Source organism: Lutra lutra, chromosome X (assembly GCF_902655055.1).
Source record: "Lutra lutra chromosome X, mLutLut1.2, whole genome shotgun sequence".
In the NCBI taxonomy this organism is placed as follows: domain Eukaryota; kingdom Metazoa; phylum Chordata; class Mammalia; order Carnivora; family Mustelidae; genus Lutra; species Lutra lutra.
The window spans coordinates 84034965-84062436 of record NC_062296.1 but is presented as its reverse complement, the minus strand read 5'-3'; the positions used below and the strand labels follow the sequence as shown (position 1 = coordinate 84062436).

General features: G+C 44.4%; 1 protein-coding gene across 5 annotated transcripts in view; it reads right to left on the bottom strand.

Annotated features, from left to right (window-relative positions):
- Window positions 1-27472, bottom strand: part of SH3KBP1 (SH3 domain containing kinase binding protein 1) — a 340123-nt gene that overhangs the window by 148828 nt on the left and 163823 nt on the right. For all 5 annotated transcript variants that reach the window (XM_047715300.1, XM_047715297.1, XM_047715298.1 and 2 more), the window contains exon 4: window positions 12500-12603. In XM_047715300.1, coding sequence (XP_047571256.1) covers window positions 12500-12603 — 104 coding nt within the window. The remainder of the gene's footprint in view (window positions 1-12499; window positions 12604-27472) is intronic.

Here is a 27472-nt window from a genome sequence, read left to right as displayed (position 1 = left end):
CCTTTGTGCCTGTCCTGAATGAGGAACCATAAAATGACCTTCTTTCTCCCAGAATCATGGGGCAGGAGGGAAAAACCAAGGGCATGGACTGCAAATGAGCAGTCCCTAGCAGAATCCCCAACAGCGCAGGGCAACTGGGCCAATTCCATCTGATTCAGCTCGACAGTATCTAAAACATCCCTGTTCCCACTAATAAGCGGCTGGAGCCTGAGATCCCCGAAGGAAGTACTCCTGACGTGAGGGATTGGTTAGCTGCCTGCCGGGAAAACAGGGGTGTCTTTGCCTCACCACACCCCCAGATGCCGATATCAGTGTCACAGCACAGTCTGAGAGGAGTAGCCAACAGGGAAGCAGCAGAGCTCTATCATTAGCCACGAGGTGTGGAGGGACAGGCAGCGCAACCACCGCTCACGGCCCGGGGGGTTCATTTCTCATTATAGGCGCCACAGTGGTGGTGGCGGCAGGGTGGGGGGGGGCGCGGGGGGGTCTGGCCCCTGTACCAGCGAGAACCTTTCAGTACTATCCCTTCTTATAGCCAGCTGCTTTGGTTCTAAGATTCAGGCTAGAGATACGAGAAAAAGAAAAAAAATGATGCTCACTCTCCCACTTTCCCTTTTCAGCAATATTCTGGAGTTCAACTTCCTGTATTAAGATGAGGACAGTGAAGCCCAGAGTCATTACATTCATTCATTCACTCATTCATTCAAAGAGTAAAGCACTGTACCCCACATTCTGAATGAATAAGAATGAAAAGCAGGGAAATTTAGGGGAGCCCTCCATGGGGGGTCTCTGAAGCCCTGATTACCCCACAAAACGATGTGCCCTGCTGTGAGGAGCAAATGGGACCAAGAGACAGGATGATGGTAGCCACTGTTCTTAATTAAGTCCCACCAAGCCCAGGTCTCTGCGCCCCTCCCTATTTGACCTACATTTAATAAGCACCTATCCCGCACTGCTCCAGAGCCTTGGGGCAGATTCACTGGTGAATGAAACAAAGACAGTGCGCTTGAGAAGCTCCTGCAACAAAGAAAGGACCATACAGAACCTGTGCACCTCCGCTTTGAAATCAAGCCTGCTTATGTTTGTTTCTATATTTAAAAGAGAGAAAGAAATGTGTCCCTTTGTAATAAACTGCGGATTATGGATGTCACCAAGGGCTTACCATTTCTGCCCCAAAGGGAGTAATAAAGGGGAATTGATGCCCCCCCCACCCCGAACATACACTTATCCATAGCCTGCTGCCGGCAGTGCCTCTGGGCTGAGAACAGCCTCCACCCTGCGCCCCTGAGCCCAACCCAGGCAGATCTGGAGCCCATGGCTCTGTCCTAAGAGGGAACCCTGCCTTCTGTCCAGAACCGGAAATAGGGTAGTTTACACCTGGCTGTGTTCAAGAAAGAAAGACACAGTAAAAGCATTTCAATAGTTTGCGTTGGGGGCCTTGCAATTCCCATGTCTTCACAGTCACCAGCATCTAAGTGAGTTCAGAGCCCAAGGAGCTCATCTCTAGCTATTTAGCCCTGCTGGAAGTTGGGGAAGCAGCTGGGCAAATGTCAACATATCCCCCCAATTTTACACGCATTATCTACATGTGTAAGGCACTACAGAGAGAACGCCTGTGGATACAAAAATGACCATGGCTGTCCGAGGTACAGAGATATTCAGAATAGTTTCAACTTAACCAGCATTGAAGTTTTACCTGGTAAAGTGTGCTGAGAAAGGGATCAACAGCTTTACCAGGTCTAAAGTCTACCTCAGGGTGTGAGTAGCAAGACAGAAAAACCCATTTAAGGGCTGTTATGGCTTTCTTTGTGCAATTAACCCTTTGTAGTCCAAATCTCAGTCAGAGGAGGGGGGCGGAGGGAAAGGCGCACAGGTAAATGAGGTCAGCTTTATTGTTCCCAGAGCTGTTTTACCACTCTTTCCAGAAAGAAAAAATGGAAAAGTCAAGCTTTAAGAAAAGGTCCACACCTTAAGATTTTTAAAAATTTCCTCAAAATATATTCAGACTTTATAGGTCTAGAAATTTATCCATTTCCTCTAGGCTGTCCAACTTGTTGGTGAATAATTGCTCAGACTAGTCTCCTTCAATCCCTTGTCATTCTGTGTTATCATTTGTAACCTCTCCTCTCTCGTTTCTGATTTTATTTGAGTCCCCTTTACTTCTTGGTGAGGCTAGCTAAAGAGCTGTCTATTTTGTTTATCTTTTTGGAAGACGAACTCTTAGTTTCACTGATCTTTTCTATTATCTTTTAAGACTCGATTTCATTTACTTACACTCTGATCTTTGTTATTTCCTTCCTTCTACCAATCTTTTTTTTTTTTTTTAAATGCTGGCGGTTTTTTTTTTTTTTTTTTTTTTTTTTTTTTTTTAATTTGAGAGACAGAGAGAGAGCATGAGAGGGGAAGTCAGAGGGAGAAGCAGACTCCCCATGGAGCTGGGAGCCCGATGTGGGACTCGATCCCAGGACTCCGGGATCATGACCTGAGCCGAAGGCAGCGGCTTAACCCACTGAGCCACCCAGGCGCCCCTCCTTCTACCAATCTTGCAGTTCATTTGTTCTTTTTCTAGTTCCTTGAGGGTAGGACCCTAGGTGGAATTAGTCAGAGCGAGACAAGTACAATATAATCTCACTTCTATGTAGAATCTAAAAAAAAAAAAAATCAAACTCATGGATGCAGAGAACATGGTGGTGGTTGCCAAAGTCAAGGGCTGGGGGGTAGGTGAAAGAGGTGAAGGGGTCAAAAGGTACAAAATTCTATTTATAAGATAAATAAATCCCAGGGATGTAATGTATAGCAAGGTGACTATAGTTAACAGTAGTGTATCATATATTTGTAAGTTGATAAGACAGTAGATCTTAAAAACAATTTCTTTTTTTTAAGATTTTTATTTATTTATTTGACAGAAAGAAATCACAAGTAGGCAGAGAGGCAGGCAGAGAGAGGGGGGGAAGCAGGCTCCCTGCTGAGCAGAAAGCCCGATGTGGGGCTGGATCCCAGGACCCTGGGATCATGACCTGAGCCAAAGGCAGAGGCTTTAACCCAATGAGCCACCGAGGTGCCCCAACAATTTCTAACTATGTATCATTGCTAGAATCTCATCACAACATATACTATACATGTATCAAATCATTATGCTGTATGTCTAAAACTAATACAGTGTTTAATTTCAATTATATCTGAATTAAAAATGTATTCAGACATAATTAAATGATAATTTCCACACTGGCCCTTTCACCCATCTTTGAGAAGTAAGGGAAAGTATTTTCAAAAATTTTTAAATGCCAGAGAAATACTTAGTTTTTTAAAGTTTTTAAAATTGAGGTATAATTCATATAATGCACACGTTTTAGTAGTACAAGTCAATCAGTTTTCATATATGCACACATGTAACCCATACCTCTATCAATATACAGAAAGTTTCCATCACTCCAGAAAATTCCCTGTGCCCCTTCCTAGTCAATCCACCTTCACAAGCAACCACTTATCTGATTTTCATCACCTATGACTGATTTCACCTTTTCTAGAATGTCACATAAATGTTCTAACACGTAGTTTTACCTTTTGGATATTGCTGAAAAAATACAAATTGTTTCTAGAAAACACCTTTTTCTATTAGTGGAATTAGTGAAAAAAATATTTTTAAGGGAACCACTCCCTAATGGCATAAACACCTACATTATTTTCCATTTTAGTTGCTTTAAATAACCATCCCTGTTGATGTGGGGACAGGAAAGCTGGTTGAGCCAAACAGACAAGTGTTCTCTAGGTCCTAAAGGCTGGGACCAATATTTTCCCCCAATTCCTGTGTAGTTCACTGTCTGAATACCTCTTTCTGGCAAGGCCACAACATTCCATATACATAGGAAAGTGATTTTTTATTCCCTCGTTCTTCTGAGAATAAGCCTATTCCACATGAAAGAGGCCCCTCAAAAGAGAAATCTGCAGAGTAATTCAAAGGGGAATGACTGAAGAAAACATACACAATTTCCATTTAAGACTTCAGCAAATTCTGCCCAATGAGACAGAGCTATATCCATGATTTGCCTCACAGTGGAAAGGGTTTTTGATAGGGTTGTTCTCAAGAAGAGGACAGTTCTGTCCTTCAAAATTGTTACAGGCTAGGGACGCCTGGGTGGCTCAGTTGGTTAAGCAGCTGCCTTCGGCTCAGGTCATGATCCCAGCGTCCTGGGATCGAGTCCCACATCGGGCTCCTTGCTCGTCAGGGAGCCTGCTTCTCCCTCTGCCTCTGCCTGCCATTCTGTCTGCCTGTGCTCCCTCTCTCTCCCTCTCTCTCTCTGACAAATAAATAAATAAAATCTTTTAAAAAAATTGTTACAGGCTAGTCTACAGGTCCCCCAATTCCTAAATGACCCTATGCTAAAGCCTTACTATCACTCCAACTTGGAAATCTGAGCAAAGAGTAAATCAAGCCAACAAGATAACCTTTCTGATGAATCAAGATCCTGAAGCTTTGTCCTGCCACTACTCAAAGGTGACAAAATTATCTATGGGTTTGTGTTAATCTCACAAAACCCATATGTAAGATACCTTCATGGGGGTATTCCTTTAAAAGTTCAGTGTAGGAGGGGCACCTGGGGGGCTCAGTCATTAAGCATCCGCCTTCGGCTCAGGTCATGATCTCAGGGTCCTGGGATCGACCCCCACATGGGGCTCCCTGCTCAGCAGGGAGCCTGCTTCCCCCTCTTCCTCTACCTGCTGCTTCCCCTGCTTATGCACACGTTCTCTCTCTCTCTCTCTCTCTCTCCCCCCCCGGACAAATAAATAAAATTTTAAAATCTTAAAAAAAAAAGTTCAGTGTAGGAGGCACTGTCACTTATCTCATATGCATTTTGCCGCAGGGGTCAGCTTCTGCTCCTGATACCCCACACCTGCTGCGGAAGCTTCACGGGTCATCCCTGACTCTGGAGCAAGGCTGTACCAACACCCTGTTCCCCCCCTTCCCAGACTAGCCGAGCACCTTACACAATATACCCTGTGCTTGCCTGTGGTTGAAGTTCTTCTTGTTCTCGGAAGCATCTTCTTCACCTTCGCTGAGTGCCTTTGTTTTTAAATCCTTCCTCATTTGTCAGTGCCATCGTTTGCTGCTCTCCTAGCATCCTGGGTTCTTAGTTACCTTCTTAGCTGTGCATATCTTACCCTCCCTGACTATACTTAACATGTTTCAAGACAGATTCTGTTCAATAAATCTCTAAATCTCCATGAACCCAGCTTCTGTCACAGAGTAAGAGCTCAAACAGTTGATAAATCCCATAGCTTTGCAAATCTCTTATAAATACATTTCGACTTGCAAATATGTTGCTTTTATACAGTTGTAGTCTGTTTTGCGGGCTGATGAGGCTAATCTAATCACCTTTTCTTCTAATCATGACGTCCCTCTTCTTAACATGCTCCATCACCTCTGCAAATTACATAACCAGACATGTCTACCCAAAATCACTGGAAGAAATGACTATAGAGCAGCCTAAGCATTTTGGATTATCACATTCTAATAAACAAATTTTTATATTAATGTTATCTCTTTTTTGGAAAAGATAAACCCTTCTAAAGCAAGGGGTGCCTTGATGGGTAAGAATTTGGGTATGCTTGGATTACCTAGTAACTAATCAGCTTTTAAATAAACTTGACTTCTCATGGGCAAGCACAAAACAAAAGCAAGTCTTTGAAGTTCTTACACCAAGAATGAAATGAGGATTTCCTGCTATTGGGATCCCTGGACCCAGTTCCAATGTGTGTGGGGGTGAGAGAGGTTTCCCCACACCAACAAGCAATTCTTCAGACATCAGCTGGGTGTCCTACCATTTAACTCAATTCTGACACTCTCTACTCAGAAACAGCTGCATGTCCCACAGGTTAAGAGCTCAGACCTGCAAGACTGCTCTGTTCCCTGCCCCCTCACTGTAGATGCCACTTGCAAGTCCAGATTGTCACCTACCCTTCGGACCCATAAATCAGAGGTTCCCATGATCCCCTCCTCAGGTTCAATGAATTTCCTAGAGCAGCTCACAGAACTCAAGAGGAACATTTTACTTACCAGGTCACTGATTTATTAGAAAAGGATATAACTCAGGAACAGTCCAATGGAAGAGATGCACAGGTCAAGGCACGGGGAAAGGGCGTGGAGTTTCCATACCCTCTCCAGGCACCACTCTCCACACACCTCCACATGTTCACCAACCCAGAAGCTCTCTGAATCCTGTCCTTTGGGGTTTTTAACAGAGGCTTTATTACATAGGCATGGTTGATTAACTCACTGGCTACTGGCACCTGATTCGACCTCCAGGCCCTCTCCCCTTGCCAGGGTCAGTGGGTGGGGCTGAAAGTTCCACCATTGGCTCCACTGGCAACTGGCCTCTTTGCTCAGGTGTTTCAAAAAGTCACCTCAATAACATAAGGGAAGACACCTTTATCACTCTTATAGGAAATTCCAAGAGTTTTAGGAGCTCTGTGCCAGACAGAGACCAGATATATATAGTTCTTATTATAATTCACAATATCATAACTGTGCATCCGTACCCACAAAGGTTGTCTGATTGAGTTAAACTTCTGAAGAATTTCAACAGCTCATTGAACTCGAGGTGAGAGAACCAAACCCACGTTGTGGGTATGAGAAGATGCCTATGTTTCTTGAAAGTGCAAGTTGCCATCTTTGCAAACTATAAGGCCAGGTCAGGCTTAAAATCTGAAATGAAAGCCATTGATCTAGAGCGAGCCTGACTAGGGACCACTGAAAAATACCTCAAAAACAAACCACAAGGAACAAATAAAAGCAAGAATCTCTGAATATTCCTTGGGCCCCCACTCAGACAGACTGGTTGAGATCAAGCTCATCCAACACAAGAAGAAAAGTGGCTCATTTCCCAGGCTCTGGATAACACAGACAGGAAAACACAGAGGTTTCAATGCACTTAAAAAAATAGGTCAATAAGCCAGGTTTGAAACTCCAGAGGCCCTCAAATGCCATTACTCCTGACAAGCTTGTCTATATACCATCTCTGGTCTTATAATTACAATTTCACCAGTCCTCTCCACTCTGGACAAAAAAGACACAAGTGTGCATTTATAGTGATTTTCTTAAAAAAAAAAAAAAAAAAAACCAGCAACAAGAACTCAGTCTGCTATTCTTCCTTTCGAACTGGCAGCCCAGTTCCTTTGGGTTCACAAAGCTGAATCTAACGATGAGTGCGGGGTACCTGTCTCTAGTCAGGAGACAGAGGAATTCTACGTGCTTTTCTGAGGAAGGTGACTTTGCCAGGTGTGCTCAGCCCGGCCACCCCTGCCTTCCCCACTCCTTCTCTGAGCCACCCTGCGCATGCCCATCCGGGCTGAGCACTCGGGGCTGGCAGTTGGCTCCTGCCAGGCGGGAGTCAGGCTGCATCTACCCAAACCTGCTCGCGGCCGATGCTCTGTGAGCCCACCATGTGGTCACGTGGCTCAAAAAACAGGTGTGAAGACAAAATTTGTGGTGATGAGGGGAAAAGGTGAACGATGTGAAAGTTAAAAAAAAACAAAAAACAAAACCTAATGCCAAATTAGGTGCAGAAAGGACAACCAGAAGAGACAGGGTGGGGGGCACTGTACTGCAGAACTTTCTTTAGAAGGAGGGGGTACTCTGGTTGCTTTCCTTGTGTTAGTATCAATCCATTTTAAAGAAACTGATGGAAATCATGAAGGAGGCACATGAAAGCAGAGAGGATGGAACTCAAACCAACAAACCCATATTCAAGGAAAACACCTTGACCCTATGAGCTTATGGTGACAGATGGCAAATGAATGTACATTTTTATATTTTCAGGCAAAATTAAATAAGATATAAAATATCTTAAATTGTCTTAAATAAGATATATAGCTAACTTAATTAATATATATAAAATATCATGTTTTAAGATTCTCTACTTGATTCAACCCTTTTCAAAAAACCAGTCCATACCTCCAAAATCCTCCTAAGAGTTGTCTGGGTGTGCGTGTGTGTAGCTTTGCAATACTGTAGAATCAATCTGTTAATCAGTCAAGAATAATATAACATATTTAGACACATATACATGATATCATCTATCGTATTTTTATTGTCCAATAGATTGACTGGTTTCCAAGTCTTGCAAAGCTAAAACTATGGTCTTACCTCAATCCATCTCTGTGATTGAAGAGTTCTTATTGATTTGGGATGTTTATTTTTAGTTTCCGGTGGAATGGGAAAATACCCACTGGCGTTTATACATCCATTATAAAAAGACATATTTTATAATATGCAGTGACAATGGCCCAGTATATGTAATATTACAAGTCAATTGACATAATGAGAAAACTCATTTTTGATCATATAATTTTTAAAATGTGGTTGAAAAGGCCAACCTTTATGTTTTATTTTACATAAATATCCTAGGTTACATATTTTTCCTTTTTCCTCTGGGAAGCAAGACCATCATGAAGCCTGGCACTGAAGAGGACACTGGTCCTGCAGCAGGGATGTCCTAAGTCATCTCTGTGCAAAGAGTTAACTAACAACTGTGATCCCTCCTCTCCTTCAGTGATCCACGCCCGCATTCCCAACAGCCAAGGGGCAGGGGAGGGTGGGCACTATCTCCAAGGAATGTGTTAATAATTTTCCTTATCTTGGCACGTGCACCCGAATGTTTATAGCAGCAATGTCTACAATAGCCAAACTATGGAAAGAACCTAGATGTCTATCAACAGACGAATGGATAAAGAAGATGTGGTATATATACACAATGGAATACTATGCAGCCATCAAAAGAAATGAAATCTTGCCATTTGCAACGACGTGGATGGAACTAGAGGGTATCATGCTTAGCGAAATAAGTCAATCGGAGAAAGACAACTATCATATGATCTCCCTGATATGAGGGAGAGGAGATGCAACATGAGGGGTTTAGGGGGTAGGAGAAGAGTAAATGAAACAAGATGGGATTGGGAGGCAGACAAACCATAAGTGACTCTTAATCTCACAAAACAAACTGAGGGTTGATGGGGGGAGGGCGGTTGGGAGGGGGGGTGGGATTATGGACATTGGGGAGGGTATGTGCTATGGTAAGTGCTGTGAAGTGTGTAAACCTGGAGATTCACAGACCTGTACCCCTGGGGATAAAAATATATTATATGTTTATAAAAAATAAAATTAAAAAAAAAATTCACACACACACACACACACACACACACACAAAAAAAAAAAAAAAAAAACCTTGACTGGGGTAAATTGCCTGGGCCCAAACTTGGCTCTGGATTTTTCTGCTGCTTCGCTTAAAACAAACAATGCTCATATCAATCTCAAAAAAAAAAATTTCCTTATCTTGCTTTGCATTTCATAAATTATTACAACATTAAAGGAAAACTGCTTCTGTGACACAACCATTTTCTTTTTTTTTTTTAAGATTTTATTTATTTATTTGACAGAGATCACAAGCAGGCAGAGAGGCAGGCAGAGAGAGAGGAGGAAGCAGGCTCCCCGCTGGGCAGAGAGCCCGATGCGGGGCTCGATCCCAGGACTCTGAGATCACGACCTGAGCCAAAGGCAGCGGCTTAACCCACTGAGCCACCCAGGCGCCCCGACACAACCATTTTCAATTCTCATTCCCTTACAGTCTTCAATCACACAGACAGAGATGTATTTCACATGGCTGTGTCCTAGTGTATGCAACTTTGTGTCCTGATCTGTTCATTTCTTTTGCAAAAAAATCTTTTCATATTTCCATTTATTCACTTACTTATTCAGCAAACATTCATTAAGGTACGTATTGGGTTTCAGGCACTCTTCCAGGTACCACGTAATTTAAGATAGATCAAAACCAGATCCCTGCTGTTGAAAAGCTCTCAGGTTAGCAGAATTTAACAGAAAATTACAGTACACAGTATTGTAATAAATACAGATTTAAAGACCTCTGGGTTTACCATCTTAATGTCTTCACAATCTTCTAGCTGAATAATATCACTTAATTCACATAACTATTCTCTCTCGATTATTTTTCACTATCACAAGCAATTAACATGTTTCACATATTTTTTTTTCTGTTAACCTTTTTTTTTTTGATAAATTCCTGGGAGTGAGATTACTGGCTCAAAGGATGTTAGTTCAGATTTTTACAGCTCTTGTCATACCCTGCTAAATAGGTTCGTATTAGGATCATAAAGATATACAAAGTTGTCACTTCTCCTTGGTATTACCAAGTCTTAACAGTAAAATGTTTTCTTAGGATTCTCAAAAGCAGGACCCATTATTGCCTTAATTTGCATTTATTTAATTAAGAGCAGTGTGGAACATTTCCTCATGGTAAAGGTTTTTCTTTGTGGGATTTGTGTTTATGGCAGATTTATTTACTATTTATCGTTGTTATAGTACCTTTTTTTTTTTTAAAGATTTTATTTATTCATTTGACAGACAGAGATCACAGGTAGGCAGAGAGGCAGGCAGAGAGAGGAAAGGAAGCAGGCTCCCCGCTGAGCAGAGAGCCCGATGTGGGGCTCGATCCCAGGACCCTGGGATCATGACCTGAGCCGAAGGCAGAGGCTTTAACCCACTGAGCCACCCAGGTGCCCCTATAGTACCTTTTTAATATAATTTCATATGTGATATATATAATAACTTTTCATGATCATTTATTGTAAAATGTTTCTTATTTGTTGTTCTCTGGCGGGGGGGGTTTGCTGAAGTTTCTTCAAATTATACCAAAATTTTAACTTTTTTTTTTAAGTTAGTCACACTATTTACTATTTCCTTTGGAACTTCTTGCATGGATTCGGTCTTACCAAATTTGTCCTTCTACCACTAGCATAAATGTTCTACTGTGTTGTCCGTTCATGTTTCACTCAGTCAGCTTTTGACAAATGTCTCCTAAGTGCCCTGCTTGGCAACAGGGATACAAAATGATGAATGAGGGATGCCCAGGTATTTCAACTGGTTAAGCATCCAACTCTTGATGTCAGCTCAGGTCACGATCTCAGGGTCGTGAGAGTGAGCCGAGAGTCAAGCTCTGTGCTCAGCTTAAGATTCTCTCTCTCCCTCTCCCTCTGCCCCTTCCCCTGCTCACTTGCACACACACACAGTCTCTCTCTCTCCAAAATGGTGAATGGCCCTATTAATACAAATTCTCCAAAACTAGGAAATAGGCGATAGGGGTTATTTTATGTCCTCCCAGTGCCACACTGGGAGTCCCAGTAACTGATTCTCAAGAGATATGTATCTTTGTCTGACACCCTATTCACTATGATTCCCTTAGTGCGGATGTTAACCGGCAGAAAACCGAAAGTGATGAGAATGATTCTGTTCAGATAGCAATGAAAGTAAATTGGGACAGCCAGAGATGCAAGTGCCTTATCCCTGAGAAGAGACAACCTCAAAGGCTGTGGTGTACTGCCCTGTGGGGTTGTATGTACTTCTGCATCTGCCTTAGCAATGGGAATCAAGTGTTTCCTCTCTCAGTCATTATAAATACTCTTCCACAATTCTCTTTGAGCCAACCATACCATCTTGCAGATCCCCTCGTTAATGAGTTAAATAAAACTTTGACTCATGCTCACTTTATGTTTATATAAGCATCAGGGAATCTGGTGGCTAGGCCTCAGCCCTGCTACTTGGACCCAAGTCACAGTTCACTTAATCCCCTCCTTGACTTCTAGCTTCTTTTTTTGATCATGGGTTTCTGTAAGGTCCAGTGGTACTCATGAAACCAAAGCTCTCGGAGAACTGTATTTCTATATACAGACACACGAGTTGAATCAGAATGAATGATAAGGTTCTAAGTCTGAAGCCCAGGATTGCCCAGGACAGGGGAGCGGAGCCCGAGAGGCCTGTGTCAGTGCATGGTGGGACACTCCACCAGCAGGCGTGGCCCCGAGTACCCAGGACCAAGCAGCAATAAGGGAATGCGGTGCAGTGGAGGGAACAATGGGTCTCCAGCCAGGTGGGCCTGGCTCCAACCCTTAGCCCTGACTCTTCCAGGGTCTCTCTCTTTTTTTTCCTTCTAGAGTCTCTTGAGCCTCTTTTCTTATCCACAAAACGAAGTGCTTGCGATGGGCCACCTGATGGGCCGATGTGTAAAGAACCTTGTCACACCTGTCACATACTACTAGTCTTCTATAAATGTCCCTTCTTCTCCTTCCTTTTGAATCCACAGTGTCCCCCACGATGAATACTGAATTCATGCTCAAGAGACGGCTCAGGGTCACTCTGCAGAGCCAGAGTCTACTGGCAGTTGAAGGAGAGGAGAAGAGCTGTGGCAGTGGCCCGGGATCTCAGAAGCCCTTGTCCACTGTGTGAGAAAGGCTATAATTTCAAATGGCCCACACCTGTTCCTAATGCGCTTGGCGGCATTCCTGTCTGGGAACCCAGTTCCTCAGGGAAGAGACTCAGCCAGATAGCATCTAAGGTCTCTTTAGGCTCTAACATCCGCCACAGCAAGGCCAACCAGGGGCAGGTCCTGAGCGCCCGCACAAGGTCACCCACCCATCCGCCTGGCACACTTACCTCTCCTACCACCTCTATGATGTCGCCGACCTTCAGCTCAAGCTCATCGTCATTCTGGGGCAGGTAGCTGAATGCCACCTGGCAGCGGCGCCTCCGTCGCTCGCCTGAATGGGAAAAGCAAAATATTTAGACACAGCTCTTGGCTTAAAACTGGCTTTTAAAGAGAGGCTTCCTAGGCATGCAGGCAAATTAAGCTGACTTGTCTCGAATATGCTCTCTGGGACATGACTAGAGGCACGGCAGCTCTGGTCTCAGAGAGAGGCAGTAGAAAGCAGAGCAAGGCTTCTTGGTCTTTTAAAAGCTGCTGGGTCAGAAAGGCATGGGTATGAGAAACCGATCCGTTGGTGCAGAAGGCAAGAAGCCCGCCTCTGAAGCGCTGGAGCACATTGTTGCCTTAAACGCTTTTCCACGGATGGGGCTTTGTACTTGCTGCTGTTGATTTTTAATGGAAGCTGATGTGATATGGTAGAATAAAAAGAATGGTCTGCTTCTAATGCTAGCAAGGCAGAGGAAATTTTTCCCAAATGTGCAAAGGAAAAGATAAAGTAGCCTGGCCTTTTTCTTACTAATCATCACCCTTTCAACACGCTGGAACTCAGGCGTGATAAGCAAAGGCTAGTAGATCTCAGCCTGCCCTTGGTGCCATTTCAAATGCCCCACAGGGCTTCAACAAATCCACTTCGGTCCTCTTCCCTCTGTCCCAGGGGACCCATTAGCAGGATCCCTGGCTGCTCACACAGAGCCAACCCAGGCAAATCAAGATAAAAGCCAGAACCACACTTCACTTGACTGGAGGGCACTCAAGGGCACAGCATCTCACTCACCCAGAGCGGCCCAACTGGGAGGCCCTGGCTTAGAGCTGGTTCAAGTACAGATGCAACTGTCCACACCACAGACATGCACCGTGGGCAGAAAGAACATGCATGTGGTATGTGTGATGGGGGTGGGGTAGGGAGACAGACAGATAGGCAGCAGCGGAGGCCCAAGCCGGGGAGAGGTGGATAGCAGAGAAGAAGTGACACCCGCATTGCTCCAAAGTTTGTCGCTCAAGGCTGACCACCTCACACTGTTCCCTCCTGCCACCACATGGCCTAGAAAACCAAAGGGATCAACGACTTCAAGGAAACACATTTAGAAATGCTGATATTATTTTTGGATACTGCCTACAGTGATTCTTCTCCTTTTCTAGTCTTTTCCCTGCGAAAGCAAATCCCTGCAGGAGTGATCACAGGCCACACTGAGGCCCCCATGCAGCATGACGTCATACAAAGGGGAAGGTCTTTGCTCCATCTGATGGGCTCACTGATCAATATGTTTCAAAAGCCAGTGGCCTAGTTCTCTCCGCTCCATTTTTCTCTGCCTGAACCTCAGTACGGAAGAACCGAGTCAAACAGAAGAAAGGGGGCAGAAGTTCAGAATCGATATCTTGTCTAATCACATCTTTGGCAACTGTACAAATACACTCCACCCCTTCGTACAAAACCACAAGCCTCCTGGGCCTGATGAGAACAAAGGCAGAGCTCTCGGGCTGACTGCCAGGTGCCGCCAGCGCTGTCCGCAGGCGGTACAGGGCGACCCACAGAGGACCCGACTCTCCCGGGCAGTGAAGGCGCATCCCAGCTGGCTTCTCCCTGGTGGGGAGTGAGGAAGAGTGGTAGTCCGGGGCCAAGCACTCTCCTGCGATTCCACGGTGTCCGATGAAATGAGAGGCAAATACAGCACTCTTGTTGTAAAGGGTACGGATTCCCCGTTCTAGCTCAGAAGGTCAAGACGACGGCAAGGCGACCTCGGCACCCACCTCCTTCTCCCTGTGACTCCCTGCCCCCCCATAAACACCTCTTAAGATGAAGTTCTACCCTAAATGGGTGAAGAGCTTTATCTGCTAGATGTTATGGTAAAAGCAAACACTGCACATACAAATCTAAGCGCAGAACAAGTCAACACGCAAACCTCCAAAACCTAACACACAGCAGAGAAGCCACCAGTCCAGACAAAAGTGACTTGAAAATAACATCTGAACAGCCAGTGCTGGCTGAAATCATAAAATGCGGTTACATGTAAGTTCATTTCTTTATAAAACCCTCTGTAAAAAATAGCATGTAACCCGGTGCTACGCAAATGGCAAAAGAGAGAGTGATGACTTCTTCAAGGAGAGACTAACGCCGCAGACTTGGGACCTGGAACAGAATAATCAGATTGCTCTTGACCCGAATCTCTGCCTCCAACTTCTCTAAAGCCCTGTCTGGTATCAGGAAGAATGACATGTTTACTAGTTTCTATCTGCCAGGCTAATCAATAGTTCTTAAAAGCTTCTAAGAAGGTTATTTCGTTGGTGGCACCAAGTCCTATCAAACACATCGCCAACATACAGGACCAAGAAAAGCGAGCCCCAGAGCAAGGTATGCAGGGGTTGCTGATGGTAAAGGCCACCTGAACTGACCCTGGGCAGAAACGGTTATTTCTTGCAGCACTGGGATAACTTGTGGTCTTTTCTAAAGCACTTCTGCTATCCATCATCCAATCTCACCCTGCCACCACCTGAGTTAAAATGAAACGGAAAGGAGCCAGAATGAGCAACCATTTTGCAAATGAGAAAATCGGGGTTCAGTGACTTATCCAAGGACACCGAGCTAGTGAGCCACAGTATCTGCTTGGCCTGAGTTCAGAGCTCTCCTTCAACATTGGACGAGCCGATTCTGTTTACATCTCGTCCCACATTCTCTGTAATCTGAACTTAATTGCTTTGTGCGACACTGTGTAACAGAGCCTCAGGTTTTCATGCGAATTCCCAGACCACTGCTCTTCTAGGCCTCAACTTCTGCACTTCACCGTTCCAGTCTTGTTTGCCAGATCTACCCAATCTAAAACCCAGTTCAAGGTGGGTAGCCAATGTCAAGAGACATTGCATTTCAGGAGCCTCTGTCCATCCAACATTTAAGGGAGTTTAAGGATGTCATTGGCTATTTCTCCCCCTCCCAGCATCTCACCGATGTTTACTACTCAGTCTTGACCTCCCTTGAGGAGGTACATAGATGACAATGTCATCTCCCTCCAATAGTTGCTATAAACTGGAGAAGAATAAGGATGACTTGCCTAAGGCCGTGGCTTAGCATCCCTGAACTTGAGCTACCACCTTCACTCCCAGAGCCCAATCCACATGAACTCATTCTCACACATTACTTTGGGCTTTTTTTCTATGGAATAAAATGGGTCTTGAAAGAAATTTAAATGCATTTGCTGATCATGGCCAACAATACAAATCAATATCAGAACAACTAGAAAGAGGAGAGTACATATGTTCTCCCTCCTTCGTGTCAGGGCCATTGCCACCGTCCTTTGCCACTGTGTGTGTTTTCTAGGTAGGACCACTTAACTCCCAAGACACAACCGCAAGAAGTAACACATGCAGGTTTTACAGACATGCGAGCGTATATGCGCACACGGCCCACCAAAAAAATGTATGGACAAGGCAGACTTGACAGGGCACACCTTACAGGTCTCTCCTTCATTGCCATACCACACAATGGCCACATACATACCTGGCCATGCACTCAGATGTCGAAACACAGGCCACGGACGCCAAGGCAGGCACATCTGCAATGTCCACACTAGGTCTTGTTCATTCCCACCCTTATATTCATGGCCAGCTTTGTGTAATAAAATAATAACATCTAGCATTTATTGAGCACCTACTGTGTGCCAAAGACTGCTGAGTACTGCATAGGTACTACCCCACCTAATCCTCACACCCAACCCCCTTTTTCCAAGCAGGGAGAAACACAGAGATTGAGTGTTTTACCAGAGGTCTTACTGCTCGAGGGGAGGCAAGTCCAGGGCCACTGCCTCCCACGTCTGACTGTTCTTAAGAATTCTCAGCTATGGGTCCTGAGACAGCAGAAAGGACTCACTGGGCCAACGTGGGATGCGGTTAAGATGTGAAACCAGGAAGTGAAAACCCACAGATCAGGAGCATTTCCTTACAGCTGCTGGATACTGAGGCTAGAGCTGCTGGATATTTTAATGAAAGAAAACTGGCTGGAAGGGGAGGAAATGAAGTACAAGCACACTCTCTAAAAATGACAGAGCAGAAACTAAAAAGGGCGCCATGGCCCATCCTTAGAAACTCATCTATATTTTAGCATCTCCTAAGATCTTACAACATGTGAAAACTTCAATGACCAAAAAATACAACAATAAATAATGCAGTGGTAGAAAGAAGTCTTTGGGTCAACTGAAAACTTTCAACACTCACACAGCCTTTTTTTTTTTTTTTTTGTAATGTCTCATATCCCCTATGACAGAACACCAGTGCAACCACAAGGGCCTGAATCACCAAGGGACGCCTCCCACAAAACTCTAAACTTCAGTAACAAATCAATGCCATTAATTACAGGGGACAACAGGTCATAATGGATGACAAGGAGAAAATACCTTGTGGGAAAGGTAATCTCCCTTTAGAGGACTCTAACCAGTGCTTCTCAATCTTGGCACCTGGGAGCTTTCAGAACCTCAGTAGTGGTCCCGGGGAACTAAGTCTCCACGGGTTCATGGCTTCTTCCAGCATTGGGGCAAAAAGAACACCAAGCAAGAACAGAATATCCACTAATGCTAACATCAGTGAAGTTGCTCAAACACTCCAGGGGTACTTTCCAAAGGACACAGAGATCAGCTTGATGGGGCTTCCATTGGCCAAATCTAGGAGAGTAACAGCTTGTACTGAGGGTTGTATTATCACTTGTGCATTTCCAAATAATTCATGAGCCCAGACTGATTAAGTTCAATAGGTAGCTAGGGTGATAGCTACCTAGCTAGGTGAATGGATAAGATTAGATAGATAAGGGCAGGGCAAGAAGCTAAAGCTCTCCTTTAGACAAAGGATGTCAGGGACGCCTGGGTGGCTCAGTCAGTTAAGCATTTCCCTTCTGCTCAAGTCATGATTCCTGCCCACATCCGGCTTCCTGCTCAGCAGGGAGTCTGCTTCTCCCTCTTCCTCTGCCCCTCCCTCCTGCTCATGCTCTCACTCTCCCTCATGTTCTCTCTCTCTCGTAAATAAATAAAATCTTTTAAAAAAAAGAATGTCAGCTAATAAATGGAGAAATGATAGAAACAGACAATCATCATTTTATAGGCATCATAAGCAGCCAGTGATTCTGGCCAGAATCAATGGTGGTTAAAACCACTGGGTGAAACCTTGTTGGGGATTAGGATATGTAAACAGTCTCAAGAGTATCTCCCCAGAGATTATTTATTAATTACAAAAGGAAAACAGTCCTCTTAGAATGGAGAAACCAGACAGATACAGTCTTAAAGCTCACATCGTCATATCGTCAATAATGACACTCCTCATGTGATGCATGAAGACTTAACATCACCTGTAGAATGCTCCCACCCCAAACATTTAACCTACATCTGACTGTGAGAAAACAATCATGCAAATCGAAAATGATGACAGTCTACAGAAACTGACCTGATTCTTTAAAAAAAAAAAAAACCTTAAGTCACTATCACATACAATTTTTTAAAGGCTAGGAAACTGTTCTAGATTTAAAAATAGTAAAGAGACACAACAGCTAAATATAATGTGACCCTTAATTGCACTTGGGGTTTTTAAAAGGTTATAAAGGGCATTGTTGGGAGAACTGGGGCAATCTAAATATGGACCAATACTAGATGATAGCATTATATTAACTTTGCATTTCCTGCATGTGCTCACCCTGTTGCAGTTACAGAGGAGAATGTCCTTGTTTCCAAGTGTTTAGGGATCAAGTGTCCTGATATCTGTAACTTACTTTCAAATTGTTTAAGGAAAAAAGGAGTGTGTGTGTGTGTGTGTGTGTGTGTGTGTGCGCGCGCGCGCGCGTGCGCGTGCACGCGCATATATGCACGCACGTGTGTATACATATACATACACACAGAGAGAGTGAGAAAACAAATGTGGCAGAGTGCTAATAATGGGGGAATCTAGATGGATGTTCATTGTAATACTGTTAAAACTTTTCTGTACATTTGAAATTTTTCTAAATAAAAATTTGGGGAGAGAGGAAAATTACAGATGCCCAGGCCCCACCCTTTAGCAATGGTCTGGGTTTCTGTATTTTAAGAGCTCCTCAGGCGAATCTAACAAATGGTCAGGGTCAAGAGACATCTAGACAGATCGGTTATCCAAAAACAAACGGGATTTTCCGGGAACGTGCTATACGTGTTCTACATTCAGCTTCTTCTCCCAAGAGAGAGAAAAATCAAGCTCATCTAGCAATATTAGGCTAATACAGAACCCAGGTGAATGGTGCCACACTGTGATTTTCATCTCACAGAACTTCAGAAAAGTCTTACCAAATAGCCTCTGACTCTGAAAGTGTGCTCCTGGGAGAGTGGGGGATGGGAAAGATGGCGGTCGCTTCTGGGATCCATTAGCCACCACTGCTGGGGGTGCAGCAACTCCCCAACTTAACTGAGCACATTCCAGATTCCTGAAGAGGCTGTTCTTGAGTCAGAAACCTCAATTTATGTAAAGGGCCTTTCCTATTTCAAGATAGAAAGACAATACAAAGTAAACTAAACAAATGTGGAGACTCACCCCTTTTAATCGAAACACCCAGTGGATTTGAGGTGCAGGGGAAGAGAGAAAGGTGAATGACTGATCTCGCCAGACCCAGCATCATACCGTTTGCTGGGAAAATTCCCAATCCTCATCCTGTTCCAACACAACGTAACTCAGAGGAAGAGGAGGACACTTCAGAGTTTGAAGGCATGCCAGAAAAATGAGGAACTTGTGGGTCTTTCTTGCCAAACCCCTCTGGCTCTGGCCGGATGGTTACAGTGAAAATGTATGGTATTTAATTAACCAGAACTATTTGGTCCCTGGAGATGAGCCTCCTTGATTCTCTTAGGGCTGCCTATAGTCAACGTCTGTGCGTGGCAGAAAACCGTTAATCCATTTGCCTGCTACTTCAAAGGGAAGGTTCATCTGAAAACAGGTTATAGCTATGTCAGTGCTCATTTGTTCCCAATCTCCCAGAATACAGGAGGAAAATGTAGAATCAGTAGGGAACCATCTAAGAGGGCCTCAAAACCATGGGGGATAGGAAGGGTGGCAGGTCAAGTCAAAAGTCACCAAAGGAAAATCCACTGAGTCCTGTTGGAGATGGAGACAAACATTGATGAGGTGTCTGCCATGTGCCAAGAACTGAGCTAGGCATATTACATGCCTTCCCTCAAGTTCTTGACTGACCCTGTGAGGTGAGGGATGCTGCTCCCATCTTTATGAAAGGGTACAGAAAGGCTGGATAACTTGTGTGAGGCCCATGCGTTAAGTAAAGTCATGGTCTACAGCCCTCTTCTTCCATGAACCCAGGGTAATACCAGGAAGGCACATTAGCTGTGCATTTCTGGGGGACTTCAGATGACGAGCTAGGGATGAGAACTTGCCCAGAGGAGGTTTCTGGACAGAGAAATGACTATAATATGTGATGAGAACGGTGCTGTAGAGAGAAGTGGCTGGGGTCAGTGGTGTGCAGATGGGCTTGGGGGAAGGAGCCTAGAAGCAGGCAGATAGCCCAAAAGAAGACAACGAGAGACAAAGGTCTAAAAAACATGATGGAAGGAATCCTATACACAGTCTCATCATTAGTTGATGGGTTTCAGTTGTTCCCTTTGGGGGTCAATGACCCTCTCTAACTTGTCTTTGATCCCCAGCACCTAGCTCAGGGGCTGTTAGAGCAGACACCCAATCCATCCTTGATGATCGATGGATGAATGAACTAATGAGTACCTATTCCACATTCTGTCTGTGGGTCACTGTTTTGGGAACAAACATTTTTTAGACAGTCAGAGGGATGCTGGAGAAGGACAGAAAGGGTAGAGGGAAAGAGTTAAAGCCTCAACCTGGTGTTAAACAGGGCACCCGCCCACACATGCTTAAAAGCCAATGCCAACACAGTTAAGATGGTAAATTTTACATTATGTGTATTTCACCACAATTTTTTTAAAAAGCTGATGCCACCTTGAATTGTTGCAGCTATAGGGATAGAAAGATGGTGGCCATCATCTTGCCACGGGGTCAAAAGGGCCACATTCTCCAACAGTGTAGTCTGAAGCATTTAACAATGCCTGATACACTCCTAAATGCTTTCTTCTAAGGTTACGGTCTGCGCTCAATCACCCATACCCAATGACAGAGCAGGAATACAACTGAGCAAGAAATTACGTATATTTGATTTTAAATTTAGTCCCAGGAGAAGAGAGAAAATAAGTAAGTAGGGAGAGATATCTGTTTAAGAAAGTTCAGGGCAGCAGTGTTTCTCGTAGCAAATGCTGATATGGCCAGAGAACTACACAGGAAACATCTTGAATCCCACTGAAAGGGAATGGCCACATGGTATAGCCAGGCCATGGGAAACCAAGCAGCCTTTTAAATTGAGCAAGCAGTTCTGCATGTACTGACATGTAAAAGGTCTCCATAATATGTTAAATTAAAAGGGAAAATCACATAAAGGGTGCAATGTTCTCCCAACATTGTGAACACATACACATTCCCTCCTTCCTTCTATAACCTCCACCCTGGACCCTGATTTACTTCGATCACCCAAAAACTAGTCACAGAGTATGTGCTCAAGAAATATTAATGAATAAATGGATTCATCCAACATTCAATTAATATGTGAAGGACTGATAGAATTAAATAATTGAAAGAAGGGGTGTATGTACAAGAACCCGGTTGTGCAAGCACAGAAAAGGGTATGGAAGGGTATGCCCCAAATTAACAGTGGTATTTTTGGAAAGGAGGATTAGGAGAGTGTAAAGAGAGACTCACATAAATGTTTCTTGTTTTTACAAAGAGCATGTAATAATACACTGTAATAATTTTTAAAAAATCATTACATTTGCTTATTAAAATAATTATCATGCGTTATGAAATGTACATTTTTTCTGATTATGCTTTGATGACATTAACAGTAAACTTAGTTCCTATTCTCCAAGTAAATAAATAAATACCAGTTGAATCGGATGGAAAAGTGGTGTCACAGGCTGAATGTCAAGGGGGGGGGTCTCAACTGGTTATGGCTGGTCCATGAAGACAGCAGGAGGTGTGAGCCAGAGAAACAGCTCCACACCTGTAGCCTACACTACGTATTACTCTGGTCAGATGCTGTTACAAGAGCCCAAAGAGCCCCATCACACCCTATTGCTTATGGATGCCTGCTCATTTTTCCTGGCCTGACCACACACACCACACAGCCCAGAGGGGCCATCTCCCTCCCGGTGGCAGGGGGCCGTGGAGGTCGTGGGGCTCTGTGTCTGTCTTCTGAGCCTGCTCACGCCCACTCACTCACAGGAACACGCACACACCCAGCCACGGGGGCACCTCGTCTGGGCTCCCCAACCCCAGCCACTGCCCCCCCCAGCCCTGCCCTCATCCCAGCAGTCATGAACCCCTGCTGAGCGGCCTCGTCTGTTTGCCTGGGCCCCTTCAGTTCTGACACCTGTCAACTCGTTCCTGCATACCTTCTTCGACAAATGCCACTCCTCTCCCCACACCCACACACTCCTCGTGATGGTTATGAGGATGCCATTTCATCACAAATGCCCACTCTCTCTTACCGATGTAGAAGCAGAGGGCGGGACACAAATCCCTGATCTAGTCTTCCTTCAGTCCTACAGGCTTCGGAGTCTAATGTCCTGTTTTAAAGAAGCCACTGAAGTTAGTCTTAAAGTCAGTCAGTTAACCTATGATCAAAGCCGTCAACTTTCTCCCACTAGTGTGATACAGAAAGGGACCATCCATTAAATAAACTGGGCTTCTGCTGCCTCTGATATTTCCAGTGTTAAAGAGATGTTGCCTCTGGATATTTCAATGTTAATACCTGATAGTCCCTGAGAAGCCACATCTATAATTCAGGTACCAAGGGTGTGAAGAACTTCTACCACCATAATGCCCTCGTGCTCAACCATTTTCTATCGGTGGTCCATGAGTTAGGCTATGGAGAGGACATATAACTTGGATTTACAGCCCATGTACCCGGGGTCCACACCGATAGCACTAAAGGCACGAAGAGTGTCTGGGCTTCACGACACAGGAGAGACATCCCCATAATGCCCTCGTGCTCAACCATTTTCTATCGGTGGTCCATGAGTTAGGCTATGGAGAGGACATATAACTTGGATTTACAGCCCATGCACCCGGGGTCTGCACCGATAGCACTAAAGGCACGAAGAGTGTCTGGGGCTTCACAACACAGGAGAGACATCCAATCTAGAGGACCCAGCTCTGTGACCACCTCATGCTCTCTGCCACTTCGTGGCCTTCACTGAAGTTTTCTTACCTCTCCCCCTGCAGTGACCGGTTCAGGCCTACTTCACAGAAGGGTCTGCGGCCACCTGATGCCCACCCTTTTCTCCACTTATCTTGTCATTCGTGAATTTGTTAAAAGGCAGCCGTGTTAATGATTTATGCCAGCGCAACTAAATTTCTTTTCACCATCCTTCCTTTACCATCAGAGCAAGATAAAGGAATCCTACTGGAAGACACAGTCAGTGATGTCTCTAATCATTCTTTGGGTCTTCCCCTTTCTCTAGGCTGGTCACAGGGGGTGGCTTTGGCCTTTCAGGATGCCGTTAATCTAAATGACCTAACACACAGCAGACCATAGCAGGAGACACTTTCCCAAGTGTCCCTGCTCTGACTTCCCCAGTCCAGGGCCCCATGTCTCTGGGGGATGGAGTCTGGATGTTCAGAAAAGAAAATCTAATATATAAAGCACATTGCTTTTCTCTGCTTTAGCAAGGCTTATTTTGGCAAAATGCCCAAAAGGACTCAACATATTTATAGGGTTTTGTTTGATCTACTTTTAAATGCTCCATGCAGAGTCATTCAAGTGAAATGAGAATACAGATTTTCAAAGGAAAAACTGAAGGAAGATTCTAAATATAAGTTATTTGTTGAGCATAAACAAGATTTCTCCCTTCTATCCAACACACTCCCTTTAACACAGCTATTTTTAGAGGCATTCTCAAACTTTGTGGCTGACGAATAGATCAGACCCCTAACTTTTACAGTTAAGGTGGGGGGAGTGAGGGCGGGAACAAGAGAAGGGAGAGGGAAGTGTACGTGAGCACATGCCCACTAGGAGGTGTAGCAAAGGTCTACAATCTGAGAGATCCTCATCTGGGGGTCATCTCCCTTGCCTATGCTGAGAGAGCACAAACAAATCTAGAGTCTCCCAGTTCTTTAAAATCAGTACCCCAAACAGCCATTGTCCTGGGACAGAAGATTCCACATTTCTCTCTTGAGGCAGAAGGGAAAAGATCTTTATTGCAGCTAGTCGAAATGTGTTTTTTTTTTTCTAATTTTGACTCGTTTTTAATACAATTTCCCTTCTCATCCCCATCAGAATCAAGGGCGGGGGAGCCTGGGCATTTTATGAATTTTCTTGATGCAAAGGGGAAGTGTGCGTCCCCACAATTCCTTCTTCTGTATCTTAAAGCAGAGATTCTTAATGGGGGTTCATGGACAGAGTTAATTCAGGGGTCTGAACATGGGTGGGAAGAAAATCATATCTTTAATTTGACTATCCTCTGAAATCTGACCTTTCTTTTCACTACACATATGAGGCAACGAACCGTACTGGTACTGGCAGCACCTGGGGATTTTACTGATTTGCTTCCATGTGGATAGTATCTTTTCATTTCTCATCCCGGTCACTGCAGTTATCATGAAGTATCATTTATACTTACCCTTACTTCAAAATTATGATAGCTTCTAGGGACGCCTGGGTGGCTCAGTTGGTTAAGCAGCTGCCTTCGGCTCGGGTCATGATCCCAGCGTCCTGGGATCGAGTCCCACATAGGGCTCCTAGCTCATCAGGGAGCCTGCTTCTCCCTCTGCCTCTGCCTGCCATTCTGTCTGCCTGTGCTTGCTCTCTCTCCCTCTCTCTCTCTGACAAATAAATAAATAAAATCTTAAAAAAAAATTATGATAGCTTCTAGACCCACTGCTGGATCCTGCTATTAATGCATCCATACAGAAATATGTATTACTTATGTTTTTGTAGTATTTTGGTAACTGTATTACAGTATAATTGGTTTCCTTTGCAATCCTATGGGTTTTATTTTATTCATGTACAAACATTATTCTGAGGAGAGGTCACAGGCTTCACCAGACTGACAGATTGTACAGTAGTTTCCAAAAAAAAAAGCTAAGAACTCCTAATCCCTGTTCTCAAGACTATAGTCTGCAAGAAAACACATAGGGATAAGTGGGGGAATTATGCATATGAAATGGGGCAGTAAATGGAACATTTGGACTCTGTCTGTTGGAATGTTTCACTGGCTTTGGAGAAGCACATCACAACAAAAGAACCACACGAGGCAACATCACGGGTCCTGATCCCTGAGTAGCCGTGTGGCACAGCCTTCAGGAGGCTGCTTGCCAAGGGCCCTCTTATTACCCAGGTCAGTGGCTGGCTAGAGCTCTGTCATCTGGCGCCTGGGCTCAGCTGAGCTCTGTGCCCACACTCCCTTCCATGAAGGCCAGGACAGCTCATTTGCATGCTGACGCCTGCCAACACCTCAGTGTCCCCACTCCAACTGAGCCCAGCATTTCTCTTCCTTTGCTAGCTACTGAACTTATGAAAGGCACTACAAGGTTCCCTCCCTGACCAGGGATGAAGTGGTCACTTGGGCTGCCCTGTACCCACACCTCTTCCTTCCAGCCCTTGTCCGCTATGCTGTCATTCCCTGCCTGCGAGTCCCTAGTGCCCGCGGGGTGGCAAGTGCACAAATGTTTCGTGAATGGAGAGGGAAGTTTGTGCCAGGGCTTGCAACTGCACAGGGTTTGCCTGGAGGGGCGGCCTGACTTCCACTGCAGTCCCATCTTAGGGGTATCCCTAGAGGATGAAGGACCATAGGGTCAGCAAGTCCAACTGAGATTGGAGGCATCTGACCAATTCTTCCAAAAAAAAAATTTTTAAATAAGAAAACCAGCAATTTCACTTTTAGAAAGTTATACTTTAGATAACTTACATGAAATATACAAAGATACATCAAAATGTTCAATGCTACATTATTTAGAATAGTGAAAAACCTGAATCAACCTAAATGTCCTTTAATCAGGGGACTGGTTAGTCTACTGATGGTGTAACACGTGGACTATTCAGGAGGGGCATAGCTCTAAATGAACTATGCCAAGTATGGCAAGATCTCCAAGATTCTCTTCGACCTAGCTTAACAAATCATGATACAGAATAAACACTAAGATCCCATCAGTATTTTTTTTAAAAAATACCAACAAGTCTGCATCACTATGTGTTTGGATTAGGTCATGCTATCTGAAATTGACAGTTTATGGTCGACTATCTGCGATATCTTCTGATTCATCCAAATGTATGTATGTATGTATGCATGTGGAGATTCGATAAGATAACCATGAGCTAGGTCTTCCCTGGAGAGTGTATGGGGGGGGTGGTTATGTGATTCTTTATACCCTGACTTTCCTGTATTAAGTTTTTGTTTTTGTTTTATTTTGTTTCATTTTTTGAGAAAGAGAGAGAGTGAGAGAGAGCAAGGGGAGGGGCAGAGGGAGAGGGAGAGAGAGGATCTCAAACAGACTCCACACCCAGGGCACAGCCTGACCGGGGTGGCAGGGGAGCTCGATCTCACGGCCCTGAGATCATAACCTGATCTGAAATCAAAAGTCAGACACTTAACCCACTGAGCCACCCAGGTGCCCCTATATTACGTTTTTACACTAACCATGTATTAACTAAGTCTAACTAAGAAAGCAGGCTGAGTCTAAAAGAAAATTACTACTCAAATCTTGAAAAAAAAAAAAAGAGCAGGGATGTTTACACAACACACTAGCACACAAGCTGCCTTCCAAGGCGGCAAGTCTGTGGTCATCAGAACAACAAAGCCCATTACAGGGTGGGGGAGCTTCCTCTAGGGCCTGCAAGTGGTTTTGATGTCAAGGTCCTTCTAGACAGGTGTCATCCAGAAAAGGATGGGATTCTAGAAGCGAATGAGCAGTGCAGATGAAGGGACTAGGCTACTATGAGGGAAGGTTTCTCAGCAGACTTTTTTTCAAGCAAAGAGATTAGTAATGCACATATTAGTTCTTTGTTCAAGGCAAATAAAGGTTTTTCTCATTTATTAAAGCAAGTCCTACATTCTTTTTAAGTATGGGAGAGTGGCAAGGGTACAATTAAAAGATGGTATCTCATACTCAGACTTTTCATTTTCTAAATTGCTGTGCACCTTTACTCTCCCCCTCAGAGGGAGGGAACCGAGTGTCATGAGAAGTGTAAATTTAGAAATTGTAAACCTAGAAAATGTCAATCTAGAAATCTTGAAGCAAGAAAATGAATGTGGAGGGGCACCTGGGTGGCTCAGTCAGTTGAGTGACCAACTCTTGATTTCAGATCAGGTCATGATCTCAGGGTTGTAAGATCGAGCCCCATGTTGGGCTCCGTGTCAAGCTCCGTGTTGGACGTGGAGCCTGCTTAAGACTCTCTCTCCCCCTCTGCCCCGCCCCCACCCCCACTCCGGTGCACATGTGTGCATGCAGGCGCAAAAAAAAGAAAAGAAAAGAAACAAAATGAAAGTGGATTCGTTTGTGGACTAGAGAAAGCAACAGCAGAGGGAAGGAGAGAGAAATAAATGCGCATGAATCCCTCCCACAACACTAATTTTTGTCTGTACTGTTTGGTCCAGCACTTTAAAATCTTTTCCCACCAGACTTCGTTAATAAAGTTTCCTACAGATCACACATAAGCAAGTGTCCTTCTGTGAGATGAAACCTCCTAGAGGGCAGGGACGGGCTTTTTTTGCCCGGCTACAGCAGGGCTTGGCAAAGCTGGTCTGTAAAGGGCCAGAGAAGACATATTTTCAGCTCTGCAAGCCAGGCCGCCCCTGTGGCAGCTCTGTGACTCTGCTGGTGGACAGGAAAAGCAGCCACAGATCATGCATACACGAAGGGGG